Genomic DNA, 17753 nt, shown 5'->3' on the forward strand with positions numbered 1-17753 from the left:
TACATATTCTGTGGTCTCTTAAAGCATACATATTCTGTGGTCTCTTAAAGCTTCCACTGTTGAACTTATCGTACGTTATATGGTTTCTTTACAGTGTTGACATTTTGATCATGGCTTTCATGAGCTCTTAGTTTTTTAATTTTAATTTTTAATTTTTTTTTTAAGTTATCCTAATTGTAACATCCTATTCTTTGAATGTTAAGAAATTCTTGAGTACCTTTACGAAGATTTTTCTGTGTTTTTTTCCTTGCTTAAGACATGCTGAGAGTGAATCTTCCATCTCTTCAACTCAACTTTACTAGATTCAGAATTATATTTCCAATTTCAACCTTATCTAGAATAATTTGATTTCTTGCTTTTGTATTGTTCCTGCCACTTGATTATGTTATACTTTTTATGGGGAAATAGGCTTGTTTGTGCTTTTTTTTTTTAAGGGAGGTACTATAGTTCAACATCTTAGGCAAAGTTCTGTGATTTTTAATATTGCTCCTGCCGCATTATGTCACTTGTTTTTAGTGTCATATGTATACTACCTGTATTCTGGTTCATGTCCTTGGTTTGAATTGTCTTCATTCAAGAGCTCCTTAGTTTTTTTGGATTTTTTTTTTTCCCCTTTATCTAGTCTTTATTTCACTTCAGGCCAATGTTTTATATTGATAATTTTTCTGCCTTGGGCTTTCTGTCACATTTTCGTTCACACATTTTGTTTCTTCCCAACTTGATTCTTCCTAAGTGATAAGGGCTTCAAATAAGTTTTTCTGTGAAATGTTTGACATTTGGATCTTCAGCTTCCAGATATTGAAACTTAACTTTGAAATTAAAATATCACGATGTGAAGATGACTGTGAGGTGTGACTAGACACTGTGGCAGGACTCCTTTTTAGCTGAACATCCTTCAGAGTGTCTTTGCATTCTTAATATGGTGTAATATTTCAGGATGTCAGTTTTTTCTGTGGGAACTGATTGCTTTTGATCACCAGCTGGGCCGAAACACATTTCCTCAATTTCATATCATGTAGGTCTATAATTTACCTTTTGTCCATGTTTGGTATTCCAGTTTTATCATTGAAATACCCCTTTCCAATCACAGGCTTGATTCACTGACTTCCTGTAAAAGTCTAGTTTTTGTATTCTTGTTGCTGCACTATGTTAATGCAGTTCCAGAAATTCTGAGTTGAATTTGGCTTCAGTCGTCCTGTTTACAGCAATTCTAGTTCAGTCAGAGCTACTGCTGTTGTATATGATAGCATAGCACTATCCTTTTCTTTAAGAAAAATCTGCTCTTAGCAGTGAAGATTTTCTGTCATTCAGAGCTCAGAATGCTCTTCAATAAGCCCCAGCCAATTCTGTCCTTATCTTTCCCCTACTTAATAGCCACTTTCCTCAGTCTGAGTTTGATTCAGGTTCCAGTTGTTCAGTTAATTTTGGGAGAGCAAAGGTCCAATACTACGCATTGTAATTTCTCTCTGTGGATTTGGTTACCAATTATCATGTTAGTTCCCACAGTTAAGAAATCTAGAGTATGAACCCAGTATTTTCACTGGTCTCTTGGAAAACTAAAAGTGGTGGTGGATTATTTTTCTTCACTTGAGCCCTGGGAACTTAATTTATAAAGGTGTTGGGTTTTGCCTTTCTGCATGTGAGAGCACCTGTACATATTAGTTTGATTTTTTTTTTTTTCTTCATTGATGTGGTAAAGCTGGTTTGGTTTTTTTTTTTCCTTTAAAATTATTTACTTTCTAAAGCATAGGAAGATAGTGGGTTTTTCTGTATGTAAAGTGTCAGAGCCAAACTGCATGAAAGGAATTGTAAACAGAAAAGGACATTTTGAAAATTATGAGGCACTGAGTTTCAAGGATGTCTGTTTTTTACCTTTTTGTTCACCAGGTATGTTTAGTATATGCTAGGGAGATGTACACATGCCATCAAAATACCTAGGCTATTATTTTGAAGAAGGCTAAAATGTTAGCAGCACTTAAACAAACCACAGAGTAGTAAGAGGTGCAGATTTTGGTGTAGCTATTGTATTGGTCATCTTTCAAATGTAGGTGGTGTGCATAGTTCTCCACACTAAGAGCCTACCACAGGCTTACCACCTGAGCATTAACTGTGCTTGAAGCAGGGTTGCAGGCTAAGCTGCTTTACTTGTAATTTCACTGGCTAGTCTGAAACCATTGTGGCTACAGCAACACCTGCTCTGTTACGACTGCAGCTCATGTAGCTGTTACTCATAACAAATAGAGCAGAGAAATTTAGGAACTATTTCCACAACTACTCTTGAAAATTTGTTTAATTTGGTTAGATTGGATTAGGTCACTCACCAGAAGAAAGAATGGGTCTTCGTTATCATTAAGGTCATGCAGGGTCTTCATTTGAGATGTACAACAAAAAGGCAGGATGGGGAGAAACATCTTCCTTTGTGATCAAATATTTTCTGTTACTTAGGAGTCCTAAAATAGATTATCATACTTGTATGTGTACTTGTGCACTTCTTTAGACTTCTTTCCATCAAGTTCAGTCAACATGGTAGTAGTTAAAAATGTGGTAACTTCCAGAGGGATGTTTTCAAGTAGGTAGCACAGTTGTGAATGGGAAGCATTTTGTGACATTGATCTTTACAGCAAAAAGTATTTTGGCCTTTGTCTCCTGGATACACTGATGACAGAGTCTATGTATATGTGTTGGGTGATCTGTTTGGGTTTTGGTTTGGTTTTTTTTTGGGGGGGAAAATGAAGCTACTTTTGTCAAGTTCTTTGTTTCACAGTACAGCTTGATGAAGTGTATCCAATTGAATTATTTCAGAGGAGAAAGATCAAGTGCCAATATTCTGCTGTTCATACCTTAATGTTGAAATTAAACTTAACTCTGTTATAAGGTTTTTCTTAACTCCATATTGCTATTGCTGAAAATATTTCATGTTCCAGATTGTTTATGTTAGGAGGAATGGCCTGTTAAGATGTGAGCAGTATTGATGAAACTTGGAAAGTGTGTTTCTCCTACTTCGCACCCCAACCTTGAAAATCTGTAAAGAGAACAAAATTTAATGTTTCTTTTGCCTCCAAATGTTACCTATTGAGTGATCAGTGAAGGTGTTTAGTTTGAACAGTTTTCAGTGTTGGAGCCAAGAAGTGTGGACCATTTAATTTCTTAGGTTATATGTAGTACTAAAGGGCAAACCTTTTAAACTGAAGGGTAAGAGGATACCTGTACTTGGAGATGCTCAAAATTTAATATGACAAGGTGTTGAGAAACATGAACCAACTTTTAGGTTAGCTGTGCTTTGAAAAGAGGGTTTGATTATATTATTTCCAGAAGTCCTTATGAAATTACTCTATATGACAGGAAAAAAAAACAAAAAAAACAAAAAAACAAAAAACCTTAGTGATACCACAAATGAGTGCCATTCCCAGTCAGCATGCTATAGATACACTTTTACTTCCATTAAAGCTTGACCACTTAGTAGAATTTGATTGATTTAATATCATCTTGCTTTGAGAAGCTTCTGCTTGCTGCAAGTTTCTGCTACTTTTGAGTTCTGTTTTCTGATCTTTTAAAATGCAGCTAGCTGTTAGGCAAGAGTAACAGGCAAGTGCCTGAGTTTGGGTTGAAGGGTTTTTCGAAAAACAATTCAAATATAATTTGAAACATCATCAGACTTTTGACCAAAAGCAGTTACAATTAGCAATTCAAACAGGTTTACTAATATTTTGTAAAAAGGACTTTCTCAGGCCTTAAAGTTGTTTTTACTATTCTGATACACAGCTATGAATAAATTAACAACCACTGATAAGAGTTGTAAACTTATTAAAATGTCAAACTATTTGGGGGAGATTGTCATTAACTTGATTTACAGCTGAGTACTTATGAGTAGTTTCAAGCAATCATATGTTTTTAAAATAAACCCTTTGAAGCCTGCAAGTAAAAAAATGTTAAACCTCAAATTTCTTTTCCCTCTTGAAAATATCTTATTAGGATTATATTATGGATTCTCCACCAGCTGCACCAGATGATACATCTGGTATACTGTTTGGTGTGAGACAGAACTCGGGAGTTCCACAGTACGAGACTGAACCAGCAGTGAATCTAACAGGTGGGTATAACTGTAGTAGTTGATAAGAGAAAGAAACAGCCTAATGTCATTTAACTATAGGGCAGATCTTTGGCTTATAACTTTAAATAGGATTTCTAGAACATAGTATAGCTACTTTTTTTCTTCCCCCTGTACATAACACTGTGTAATGTTTAATGAAATAAACTTTGGAGCCTTGTGTTGTCAGATTTTGCTTTTCAGTGCATTAGACTCTAATCAACTGATGTCTTCTTATAATGCTCATTTAGGTGGAAAAAGGTATTGCCACATCCACTGTAATTTTTTTGACCAATAAAGGCTCATTTTCAATATATCCAACACTCTGACTAGCATGAATAGAATGACTGTTAGCAAGAGAGGGGCTGTGAACAGTACCAGAAGAACTTCCTGAGTCTGCTGTGTGGATTCCCTGGGATTATGATCTTTGTTTCCTGACTGCTATATATAGGAGTTGAAGTAGATGGGATCAGAATGATCCTGCCTGAAAAGGAGGGGAAGGGAAAGAGTACATAGTTTGACAACTAAAATATTTTTTTCATCTAGCTAAATTGTGTTTCAACAGAAACTATTTAACCTACTTATAAACAAAAGAATAAGCACATTGTGTCACAGCAGATGAAGTAGATTTGAAGCGTGCGGTGCTTCAGGCTGTAACTTGGGACTTCCCTTCTCTTTTGTGAAGGATTGTACTGTTGTAGTAACTGACCAGAATCCTGTCAGTCTATAAGTTGCAGATGACGGTCACTTCTGATTCTTCCATGGGGCAACAGGTTATGTACAATGAATGGCCTGACTGGTCGTACTAACAAGTTATGTAGAACAGAGTGATTGCTAGTTTGTTCTGCTTGATGTGATGATTTTGCATCTCTAGTTTAGGCATTCACTCCAGATAGTTATCAGTGAAGGGCTGCTAGTGTATTTCCTTGCATATGTCCAACTATTCTGTGATGTCATTCTTGTCATTCTGGGTTAAATAGCTTTTTGTAAAGTAAGCAAAGGTTTTATTTCTTATAAATGGTTTAATATTCCAGCCCTTGTTCTCCAAAGAACAGGTATTAAAGCTTAGTTGTTTGTGGGTTTGTTTGGTGGTGTTTTTTTAATTTAGGAGACCTACTTGCATATTTAAAAATTACGTGTATTAGTCTCTTATTGAGAAAAATTAAATGTTTAAAAGCATCAAGGATTGTAATTCATAGCGTCTTAAATATACCATACTTAGTCTATATTTATTTCTGTAAGATGGCAATAGGATTTAGAAATTAAAAGAAAAGGTTTATAATTGTGGGTTGAAACACGAATATCTTCATGACACAGAGGCAAATTTAAAATACGTTTCACTTCACAACAGGGAAGTGTCTTGTGTATTTTGTGGTTTGGCTTGCATGGTGAGGTCACATAATGCACTTCCGTTCATGTTGTTCGTATGTGCCGATGCCTGCTTGCCTGTGTTGGTGCTATGCTTCCTCTAATTCACGTGCAGCGCTGTGGGCACAAGACATTCTGGAGTATGGTATTCAAAAGCAGAATCCTTTTGGGAACTGAACTGGCCTGTGATACTCTGCAGGACAATTTAACATCTGTACATGGATCATCAAAGATATTTTTTTAGCTCAATATAGCATAAATATTTATTTCTGAGGTCTAAGCAGGGAAATGACAAGCTGCTAACGGATACTAACCAGCCATTTTGTTAGGTTGCTAAATAGTGGTGATGTTAAGTTAAACAGCATTGGTAACTCTTATCTGCAGGTTGGGTAGGCACTGGGGATGTGTGTAAAACTGTAGCTTGCTTTCTGAGAATATTTTGAGTTCATTCTCCAACAAACTTTACCCACTTGGAGGAACCAGAGAATGCCATAACCAATAGAAGAACTATTCTGTGGTATTTAGGAGTTGACTGAGCTGTATACATGCATTCATTGCACTAGATAAATGGGAGATGTTGGTGTGGGACAATGCACTGGAGGCCTGAAACAATTTGGCTTTCATGACCCTGTTGTGTTAATTTGATCTGAGTGTTACCACAGTACATTAAATATTTTTGTTGTAGGTTACCATTTCTACTGTCTTTTGCCATCATTCATAAAATCAGGCCCAGCCAGCACAGATGCACATAACAGTGTTAAGGATTTTACAGTGGTGTTGTAATGTGTGTTTAGAAACCTGTTGGCAAGGTGATACTGCATGCAATATCCTTTGCTCCTTGCAATCATTTTAGATATTGTACACAATAATACTGTGTGTAAGAGTATAGCCAACTGTTTCATAATAGCTACAAAATATTTACACAAGTATTCACTAATAGCATGAAGTGAAGATAATAGATTCCTGAACAGCCTGAAAACTAAACAAGAATTGTCTGGCTGCTTCTTTTCTCTGCTCTCTTGAGACCTGGAGTCCCTGACAGTTTCAGCTGTGTGGTCTGCTGGGTAGAGGATTGGACAAACTATAGTCTGGAACATGGGTGATGCAAGGAATTCTTGTGTCCACGTACTGGCTGAGAGAAGCACTTTGATGAAAAGAAGAATCAATCTGATTTATACCGGCTAGATATTAAATAATACTTTGAACTGGTTTGATTATTTTCCAAAATAGGCTTAAATATTTTTTGTTAAATGAACAAACAACAGAATTCAAATGCAAGCATATGTATATTCTCCTAGTATTATTATAATTCTTCTGAAAGACAGAATTTATTAGATGAGTTGTATAAACTGAGTTAAGAATGCTCACCTTTATAAATATATAAAATAGTCTTCAAATTTTTTGTCACAGATGTGTCAAGCTTTTTTACTTAAAATTATTACCGGTTTTGTTAATATGTAAAAAATAGTCCTTTTTTCCAAATCAGGTTTTCTACAGTAAAATAAAATACTTTACTGAAGACTCTTGTAAAATCAGTCAGACCTCCTGTCTTTTCCGTGGCCCTTGCTATACAGCTACACATAATTAAATACATAGCCACAGTTCCTGCTGTAGGTTTATGGCCTGATGCTTGAATAGCCTCAGTGATACAGAAGAATGCTAAAATCATACCAGCTCTATGGAAGCCTTTGCTGATCAAGACACATTTGTCAATGTAACCAGCTCATATACCAGTAACCAGTTCAAATACAAGTAAATTAAAAAGTACTACTCCCACTGTCTCCAACAGCATCCTCCTAGACAAACTGGCTGCCCGGGGCTTGGATGGGTGGACTCTTCGATGGGTTAAAAACTGGCTGGATGGCCGAGCCCAGAGAGTGGTGGTGAATGGGGCAAAGTCCAACTGGCGGCCGGTCACTAGCGGTGTTCCCCAGGGCTCAGTTTTGGGGCCGGTGCTGTCCAATATCTTTATAGATGATCTAGATGTAGGGATGGAGTGCACCCTCAGCAAATTTGCAGATGACACCAAGCTGGGTGGGAGTGTCGATCTCCTGGAGGGTAGGAAGGTCCTACAGAGGGATCTGGACAGGTTAGATAGATGGGCCGAGACCAACGGCATGACGTTCAACAGGAACAAGTGCCGGGTCTTACACTTCGGCCGCAACAACCCCATGCAGCTCTACAGGCTGGGGGAAGAGAGGTTAGAAAGCAGCCCGGCGGAAAGAGGCCTGGGGGTGCTGATCGACAGCTGGCTAAACATGAGCCAGCAGTGTGCCCAGGTGGCCAAGAAGGCCAATGGCATCCTGGCCTCTATTAGGAATGGTGTAGCCAGCCGGTCTAGGGAAGTGATCGTCCCTCTGTACTCAGCACTGGTGAGGCCGCACCTTGAGTACTGTGTCCAGTTCTGGGCCCCGCCCTTGAAGAAAGATGTTGAGGTGTTGGAGCGAGTCCAGAGGAGGGCGACCAAGCTGGTGAAGGGTCTGGAGGGTATGACCTATGAGGAATGGCTGAGAGGGAGCTGGGGGTGTTTAGCCTGGAGAAGAGGAGGCTCAGAGGTGACCTTATTGCAGTCTGCAACTACCTGAAGGGAGGTTGTAGCGCAGTGGGAGTCGGCCTCTTCTCCCAGGCAACTAGCGCTAGGACAAGAGGACACAGCCTCAAGCTTCGCCAGGGGAGGTTCAGGTTGGACATTAGGAAGCCTTTCTTCTCAGAAAGGGTCATTAGCCATTGGAACGGGCTGCCCAGGGAGGTGGTGGAGTCACCCTCTCTGGATGTGTTTAAGAAAAGACTGGACATGGCACTTAGTGCCATGGTCTAGTTGACATGGTGGTGTCAGTGCAATGGTTGGACTCGATAATCCCAGAGGTCTCTTCCAACCTGATTGATTCTGTGATTCTGTGTGATTCTGTGATGCTAGTATCTAATGAATAACCTGTTTATTTTATGAATGTGTTAATTGCCTTAGACAAACAATGCACAGGGCGAGACATTTGAGCTTAATATGTTCTTTTATGTCAGAAAGAAGGAAAGGTGTGCTAGAAAAGAGACCATTAGGATGATTAAATATGTATATAACAAGTGAATTATGTTTTCCTGTACATGAGGCATAGTGTGGTAAATTCTCCAACATGCTCAAATTATCAGCATTCCCTGCTGGGAGTCTTTGCCTGTGTGGATTGAATGGGGATACTATCCAGACTGTTTGCTAGGTGTAGGTAGTTACCACTGAGTAAACACAACTTGGGGGTATGAGGGGGTTGTTTTGTTTCTTCTCAGAAGACATTCAAATAATTTTGTGACACAAGTTATCTCTGCTTGCTGGGAAGGCTTTTAAAGATACTAATTCAGCTTCTTATTACACCCAAAGAAATCATTGGAGCGGCTAGACCATTGGGAGGGGACTATGTCCTTAGTTCAGATCAGTGCATCTGGAACTAAAGTCCAGTCTTTGTCATATCATAGTCTTAAGGCTATTTGCAGTCTGTGATTGTGAGAGATTTACAAGGCCTGTGCTGGCACTTCAGACTTCTTGGTATGCAGCTGTGCTCTTTCAGGTCTCCTTGAGGACTGATCTCTATTGGGATTACATCATCAAGGGTAATCTTACAGTGATAGAGATATGGCTTTCAGGACAAGATGGAGCCAAGTATTGATGGGCGTGTTAATCAGGCACTGAACCTCTGAATTTTTGAGTTATTTTTTAGTGATTTTCTTTTTTTAGAAGAAATACTGCAAACAATAAGTGAATCAATTGTTCTTTCAGAAGAGAGCAAATAGATGTGCTGTGAGTGGTCATTAGAAGTTGCAACACTGTTTTCATTTTGCATACAAACTGAAGTCTCAAATGTTTAGAGAGTTAAATAACAAACTAAACCAGTATTAACATAGGACCAGAAAAAAGGAGGGCTGTTTTTTTATCAGAAGGGCAGAGGTTGTTCCAAATAGTGGGCATTGCAGAAACCAGCTGCTTAGCTTAACTTTATTACTGTGAACTCACCTTGTTTCAGATTAGTGTGGGTCAAGATGTGAAAAGTAGGCAAATAAATTCAGGTGGTCGTAGTATGATTTGCTGGGTTTCAGGGATGGGTCTGTATCTCTTCGCATTTACCCTTTCCTTCTCCCCTGGCCTTAGAATATTCGGTCTGAGTTGGATACTGTTTTCTTAACTTCTGTATGGCTTATTATTTTAGGGAAGTCTTAACTGCTTTATGTAGACTTGTCCATCCTTTATAGTATAGGCATCAGTAATGTGTTTGTAATATACTATGGAAAAAAACCTAAGGTTCTTTAATTTAAACCACTGTAGGTCTGAATGAGAGTGGTTTTGTATCTAAGCGTCCTGCTACTTCTGAGGCCAACAGTGTAATTCCAAAAAAGGCCAAGCCTAATGAGGTAGGTGCTGGAAGCAATTCAGCTGTTTCATCTGCAGTTAACTCTGCAACAGTAACACCATCACAAAATGTATCTTCAAAAGGTAGGGTAGATCAAACAGTCTAGCTGTCAATCCATGCCTCTGTTTCATGGAAAAAGCTAGCACTCGTGTAATGTTTAAGTTGATCAGTATTATTAATGCTATTAAGGCAACATACAGAAGTAACTGTTCTTATGCCGTAAAATAAGAAAAACCTTTCTATGCAAGGATTTACATACCTTTGCAAATTAATACACCCTAGGTTATTACCTATTCAAATTTTAGACCTTTATTGTTTAGTTGGTATGTTTGAATTTTGTAAAGCAATGATTAGTTAAGTTGTTTAGTGGCTGTGAAGCCAGATGATCAAAATAAATGGTCCGACCTCATACTCTTAGTTCAGATTTTAGTTCAGATTAGTTCAGATGTCAAAGAACTGAACAGAGAGTTGAAACTTCTAAAAAACAAACAACCAGAAAATCAAGATTAAAAGAATTCTGTGGCTGCTGAATTTATCAACTAGTTCTGATTAGATAAAAGGAAGAAAAAAAAATCATTGTAGGAATGTCAGACAAGGCAGCAAGGAGTCAGTTGTGTATCTCCATCCTTGGAGATACTCAGAAGTCGACTGGACACTGCTCTGAGCATCCTGATAAGGTGGGGCTTGCTTTGAGTGGGAGGTTGGACAAAAACACCTCCACAGGTCCAACCTAAATTATTCTGTACTTCGACTAACTATTGCAAAGTGTGTTTTGCAGTTCCCCCCTTTCTTTTGCAGCAGTGTTTTTGATACAGTTTAAAATAGTAGTGGGAAGGGAGAAGGGGGATTTAAGTTTCAAAGAGAGGATGTTCTTTGAAAGACCTTTCCCTTCCTTCAAGAAGAGAGGTAGCCTAGCTGTTTCAGCATAGTAATAATTAGGTGCATTTTCCTCCTGAGCCAAAGGTGCTTCCCAGCTGATTGTAATAGATGAGGATTTCTTCTTGACTTTGAGGTATTTCCAACCACATCCTCTCTCTTATAATGTTAAAATGAGGAGCTACCTACAGTGTGATTCTGTTGTTTGGAATAATTTCATATTTGGGTTTTTTGCATGTCTTGTTTGCAGCTGGTTTGCTATCAGGCTATTCCTCAGCAACCAGAAGAAAGTGGTTATAACATGGAATAACATGGAATATTGCAGCAAAAAAATTTCCTCCACCCTGTGTTGGATAAAACAGATATTGTGTTGCAGCCTATAATATACAAAAGATAACTGGAGGATCTTACTACATGCAGTAACAGAGAAGTAGATCATATTCCCTGAGAACCTTATTTTTGAGTTTGTCTCTAAGCTGTCCCATGCTAGCATAGCAGTTTCTAATCTGTCACAGAATGCAGCACTGAAGCACCATAGAACACAAGATCTTGCTGCAGAACCTGTTCTCTTCCAACTCAGCTTGAACTTAGCTGTGATGTGTCAAAATGTTTTACAAACTGTAATAGTGAAAACTCGCAGCACTATTTTGCGTTACATCTCTTGCATGGCCATCCACTGATGTGAAGGACTTTCTGCATAATTACGATTCTTAACAATACTGTTATCTTCAAGGAAATATAGTTTGCTTCGTGTCTACCTCATGGACTATGCAAGACTATTTTTGTGAAAAAATGTATAGCGCTGTTGCATGGTCATCTCTTAACTCCTACACTTACTCATTCCCTTGTTAAAAGTGGATTTATTTGTCTGTTTATTTTTATTACATTTTTTTCATAGCCGTGGCAGGGTACAGTTGACTCTACAGTTGAGATGTTTCTTAAAACTCTTCCTGTGTTTGACCTCTTGTTCTAAACTACTTACTTAGCATGGAGTCCTCCATATCTGTGAATGACTTGAGAATGCAAGAGAACTTCATCTGGAAAAGTAGCTCTTGCTCTGGTGTTTTTTTGGCAGTTTGGAGAAAACTGGAAACCTGGATTTATTCATTAAAGTTTAAGCTTAATGCAAAGCTTTTTTGTTTTTGCTCAAAAGGTATTAATCATTTCATGTTGATAAGAGAAATACTATTTCCTTTCATTACTGGGAGTAATTATTTAGAGGATTTATTCTCCGGGTTCTCCAAAGACACCTTTGCTCAACAGGAATGATGCATCTGAATAGGCCTAGGTTCCAACATCTGTCCAGAGAGAAATATTCTCATCATTGAGAACCAGATGGTGAAATTCCTTTCCAAAACCAGTTATCTGAATGCTGTTGTGATGATGATCGGGTCATGGCATAAAACAAGTATTACATGTTCACTTGAGAATTAAAGTTCTTAAAACAGAAACATCAAAAATCCATCCTATGTGGGGAGTGTGGGGCAAGTGGTACATAGAATTAATGCTTTGTCTCTATCATGCTACCTTCACCCCCTCCCATTTTTTCCTTATTTGTTGCTAAGATTTTGTAAAAGTTGTTTATAGGTCTATATCAAACAGAACAAACTCAGTTTGGAAAAAAAGGAAGGGTAGTTAAAAGATAGTTGTAAAACCTTGCTTATGGTTACTACAGCTACATCAATTGTAATAGTTTTCATTTGAAATAACATATTTTGCTAGAATAATAAATAATAATAAATCAAGTATACTGCTTGTGAATTCTGAATCTTAACATATTTTAAATTTTACAGGTACAAATGCTGCATTGAGCACCATTAAAAATGGAGGGCCTTTTCCACGAGCTTGTCCAAAGTGCAATATTCATTTCAACCTTATGGATCCTCTAAAAAATCATATGAAGGTAAAATATTTTGGTGCTGGTACACATTATAACAAACTTAACTGGGCTTCTGTTTGGTTATGAGAGTGTGTCATGTTTTGATACGAAGATAGTCTGGCTTCTGGCTATGATAAACCAGAAGCCAAATGCTCAATGTCTTGCAGTCATGGAGAGGAAGAATAGAGTAGGGGAGCTCTAAATCTTGCCACTTTTTGCCGTGTGTTTCCAATGAATTGAAGTATATTTGCTGTCTCTGTATGACTTCTTTCTGCTGCAGCTGTGACTTCCTGAACCACTGGCCAGATTCAGGTTAATTTGATGAGGGTAAGTGCCCATGATAATAGGCAGCCAGTTGACCCACATCTGTGTTAGATCGCTACTGAGACAAAGATGACAATGTAAAATTACGTTTTTATCTTGATATATCACTTGGTAGCTAAAAAAGTTGTTAAGCTGAGGGGATAAAACTTAACTTGTAGTTCATTCTTAAACACTGTGAGAAAAAGCTTTTGGAAACTAAGCATTATTTAGTCTGCTTATGAAACTACTTGTTACTGTTTCTGGAAAATATTTACTATTATTTGGCAAAGATTCATGCAGTTCTCAGGCATACGTATTCCATTTCAGAGGGTGGTGGAATGGCTTTGCGCCCTATATACAATGTGAATAACCCATGCAAAAAGGAGTATGAACTACTGTGTAATAGAAATCTGTGAGGCTCTTAAGTTACTGTTAACACAGATCATTCTGACTTCCTGGGCTTAAGATACCCTAAATAGTAGCTACTGTCCTCTTCAGCTTCAAAATACAATTAAGAAGCATACATAACAGTGGAAAAAAATCAAGGGTTTTATGTTTCTCCAGTCATTATTTGTAGAGAATAGCTTTTGCACCGAGTACATCAACCAAATGAAAGAACCATAAAGAAGTGGGTTTACTTAGTATTATTTAATTAAAATTTTAATTAAACTATATGCAATAAATATACTGAGTTACACTTCCACAGTAGGAAATGAACTCCTTACTAGTAGGCTCATAGAAAGTAGTCCTGCACAATAAGAACCATTATTCAGCAGGAGAAAGATCTGTCCTCTGAAACATTCAGAGGAGTTCGCTGTTGGAAACTTCATAGCATCTTCTGTATGAAGTACTTCATACTTTTTAAGCATTACGTTTCATAGTATAGCTGTTGGGTTAAGCATTCGTTATGTACAACTTGACATAAAGAAGCTTGAACAATGTGTATTGTGTAACTTAGAATTTTTGAATTTTTCAGTAATGCTGGAAAGAATTTTTTCACGCTTCAACATATGTCATCCCCAAAGAAATAAAAGATAAAACTTTCCATTAAGTTCTCAATAAACACGTTTGTCAGCAAAATACTTGCGTAAAAGCTGCTTTTCTGTTTCTTGTCATTAAATTTAAATGAAGTAGACATTTTTATAATGAGTAAGGCAACACTGGTATTCTGATTTCTAGATTATATTTATCTTATATGAACCCAGGAGAATAATCCCTTTTCAGTTTTTGTAATATATAGTGTTTTATTACCTAAACACTACCTAAAGATCAGTTACTGTTCAAAATTCATATGTGAATATGAATAAGGTTGCTGTGTCGGAGAATTGAGCTTTGCATCTAACTCTAGTTGGTGAGTGGCTTCAGTTTTCAAAATGATGTTGTCATTGATGCAGGTTGGTAAGAGAGACTGATACCTTTGTCTCTGTCTGTCTCTTCTCCCCCTTTCCGTCCAGTATTGTTGTCCAGATATGGTAAATAACCTTTTCACGGGAATGGCCAAAACAGACTGTTCAAGCACAACAAGCAAGACTGCTGAATCTGAGAAAGGAAAATTGATTATGTTAGTTAACGACTTTTATTATGGGAAACATGAAGGTGACACCCAGCAGGTACAGCAGGAGCAGAAGACTCATACGACATTTAAGTGCTTCAGTTGTCTGAAAGTTCTTAAAAATAACATAAGGTATTTGAACTCATTTTCTTAATTGCTTGTTAATCACAGTGCTTAGCACTTAGTCTCATGCATTAAAAATTTGTCTCTCTGGAATAGAAATGTTTTTCTTTCTGAAAACTGATAATATTGGGTGACTGAACAGAAATTAGTTTTTACTATGCATGTGTGGCCATAACTTAAACTTTTTTACAGATTAGAGTACAAATTTTAATGGTGTCTAACATAAACAGTAGAGTTTTAATGAGAGCAGTTGTAGGACTTTGAGGTTAGAAAGGGCAACACAAACTATTTTACAATTTGCCATCTGGACTGATGGTGATATCAGTAGATGCGAGTGTTAATTCCCTTTAGGGATGCACAATGACTAATAGTTGGTGGTTTACTTATGTAACATCTGTTATTTTGATGGAATAATTTTACTTCCAAATGCTGAAAAAAAACTTCAGTAAGCTGTTTTACTAGGTAGACGAGTTCATGTCATTGTTCCTTTGGAAGGTAAGGTCATTGAACTTTTTTGTATGCATTCTTCAAGGGAAGCTGAAGAGGCAGAATGTAAAACTGAAAAATGGACTATTCCTTCAAAGGGCACAATCTGCAAGTTAAAAAGTACGGGTTTATGCTAACATTAGACCTGGATTATTGAACAAACCAAAAGTTTCATGTAATAACAAATGTTAAATTTGCTATTAATCATGAAGTATGTGTAAATGTGGTATGTTGTTAGACTTCAAAAGAGTTTACTCTCATGATTTGATAGTTCCTGTTAATTATGGCATTTCTTCCCTTCCAATTTATCTTTTTAAGAGCAATAAATGATGTTTGATATGGGCCGAGAAGTTTTCCTTCATTTTTTCTGTGCATAATACTTTTCAAATAAGGCTTTCTTGCAGTATCATGAAAAGTGGTCCACAGAAAGAATACTTCATTATGATACTGGGTTCATTTTAAAAAATATTTTTCAGGCACTGTTTTCTGCTCAGCATTATGTGTTTAAGCTATTGGTGCTATGGTACCCCTATGTTCCACAGCAAGTAATTAAAAATGAGCACTTACTTTTTTCTTTGAATTTCTCTAGAGTTGACTTTGAACCATATTAAGTTTTGCTGTAACTTTGTAGCTCTATTCCATAGTTCTGTAACTTCAGAAATTTTATTCCAAGGTATGTTTTATACCTTTAACCATTTAGAGTGGTCAAAATAAATACATAGTACCTCTGTACTTCTAGTGGAAGTTTTCTGAACCTTAATTCAGAAAAGCACAAAGTGTTTGGTCAGGGTAATCCCCTGTTTCCCTTAAAAGATCTATGGTTGAACACACCATTGAAATAATGTTCTATTAAGGTAATATGCAGTACTAGTGTCAATTCCTTTCTTCTGCTTAGGTACTTGGATATCTTCAGTTAGCTTTTTTTTTTTTCTCTTTTTCATTTCTTTTTTTAAGCAACTGTATGATATTAGAAGCTTGAGCTTAAGAGACTATTCTCCTTGTTCATTTGTTTTTTTCCAATTCCAAGGACACCACTTCAAGAACTACATTCCTTTTGTGAGTGTGACCTACATTTAGTAGTTCCTCTGGCTGTACTGAAATGAAACACATTCAAAATAGAACAGTTTCTGAAGTTTAACAGTAGTGGGTTGTACAACTAACCTGTCCTTGTGCTACTCCACCAGTAACTGTGACCTGTCAGTGTTGTCATGAGTGCCTAGACTTCTCAGCCAGAATACGTTCCTACTACAGATAGGTGGACATATTAATGAGGAAAAGGTGGTAACTTCAGGTAGTAACATACCACCAAGTTTCTCACACTTTTCTGATTGTCTGCAATTGCACAATTGCACAATTTTCTGATTGTCACAGCTGCACAGTGGCATTCTTCGATAACCGTCCTTCATAATTCAACTTAAGTCTGAAATGCTTTGTACAAAGAAAGCTCCTGGAAGCCTGTGAGTTTTGAATGGAGGTGGTTTCAGATAAAGCTATAATGTCCTAATTGTGGATGTGTTCTTGATACTTAATTGTTTTCAGCAGAACTGAAGTTATGCTTGCTTCAGAATGTGGCTTTGAGACTCTCATGGTGGTGAAGTGTGAACAGCTGACATGCTTTGTTGTTGTTGCCTTTGCTAATTTCCCTTTATCTCAAGACAAGAATTTTACCTAAGCAAACATGAAAAATTCAATACACTACTTAGTCTTAGAACATGTTTCAGATATGTTGCATGTTCCTTATAACAGTCCTTCTTTTTAAGCTTTGAAAGATAATTTCTGGCATAGTCAGCTTGCTTAACTTTGTTGCCTTTTAATTTTTTTTAACAAAGACTTATTCCTTAGATTTTTTGAAATTGAGAAGTCCTTACAGAGTAAAGTTCTAAAGAATCCTGTACATCTTGCATGTGATATGTCATGTATAGTGAATGTTAAAATGTAGTTTTTTGCACCTCTTCACTATCATTTGAAGGTTTATGAACCACATGAAACATCACTTGGAGCTTGAGAAGCAGAGCAGTGAAAGTTGGGAAAGCCATACCACCTGCCACCACTGTTTCCGTCAGTTTCCCACCCCATTCCAGCTGCAGTGCCACATTGAAAGTACTCACACGCCTTATGAGTCATCTAGTAAGTTGGATTGTATCACATTGAATCTTTTTGTGACCTGAAATTTTTAGATATTTTCTGACTTTTACTTTGCTGGTTTGTAACTTCAGAATAAAGCTATTGTATTTTAAGAGTGATAATCTTGAGGTTTAATATAGGAGCTGAGTGCTCATTCAATTTTAGAGCAATGTGTGTGGAAAAAAATATTTTTAAAAGCTTTGGGTGTTTTTTTGTTTTGTTTTGTTTTTGTTTTAATTGAAAGCTTGACTGCAAGAATTCATGCTTAAGGGCCTTGCATTCCTGGCTTCCTGAAATTGTACAGAGAATTTCTTCTGAAGAGTAGAATAATTGTTAGATTGCTTTACCCTTCTAGATTTATACAGTTCACATATATGGATGTATTATAGTTTATCTTCTTATGACCCCAAACGAATTTTTACTTTTTTCTTGTTTTTCACTTTTTCTAGCGATTTGTAAAATCTGTGAATTATCCTTTGAAACAGAGCAAGTTCTTTTGCAACATATGAAGGACAATCATAAGCCAGGTGAAATGCCGTATGTTTGCCAGGTATCTCAGAGTGA

General features: G+C 37.1%; 1 protein-coding gene across 8 annotated transcripts in view; it reads left to right on the top strand.

Moving 5' to 3' along the window:
• ZNF280D (zinc finger protein 280D) overlaps positions 1 to 17753 on the top strand; it is a 54845-nt gene that overhangs the window by 11426 nt on the left and 25666 nt on the right. For all 8 annotated transcript variants that reach the window (XR_011048955.1, XR_011048957.1, XR_011048956.1 and 5 more), the window contains 5 exons: positions 3973 to 4090; positions 12516 to 12625; positions 14359 to 14588; positions 17035 to 17192; positions 17639 to 17739. Coding sequence is in view for 4 of the 8 variants with exons in the window: in XM_068410197.1 (XP_068266298.1) it covers positions 3973 to 4090; positions 12516 to 12625; positions 14359 to 14588; positions 17035 to 17192; positions 17639 to 17739 (717 nt within the window). In the remaining 4 variants the exon portion in view is untranslated. The remainder of the gene's footprint in view (positions 1 to 3972; positions 4091 to 12515; positions 12626 to 14358; positions 14589 to 17034; positions 17193 to 17638; positions 17740 to 17753) is intronic.

This window comes from Nyctibius grandis, chromosome 11, assembly GCF_013368605.1.
Source record: "Nyctibius grandis isolate bNycGra1 chromosome 11, bNycGra1.pri, whole genome shotgun sequence".
Lineage (NCBI taxonomy): Eukaryota > Metazoa > Chordata > Aves > Nyctibiiformes > Nyctibiidae > Nyctibius > Nyctibius grandis.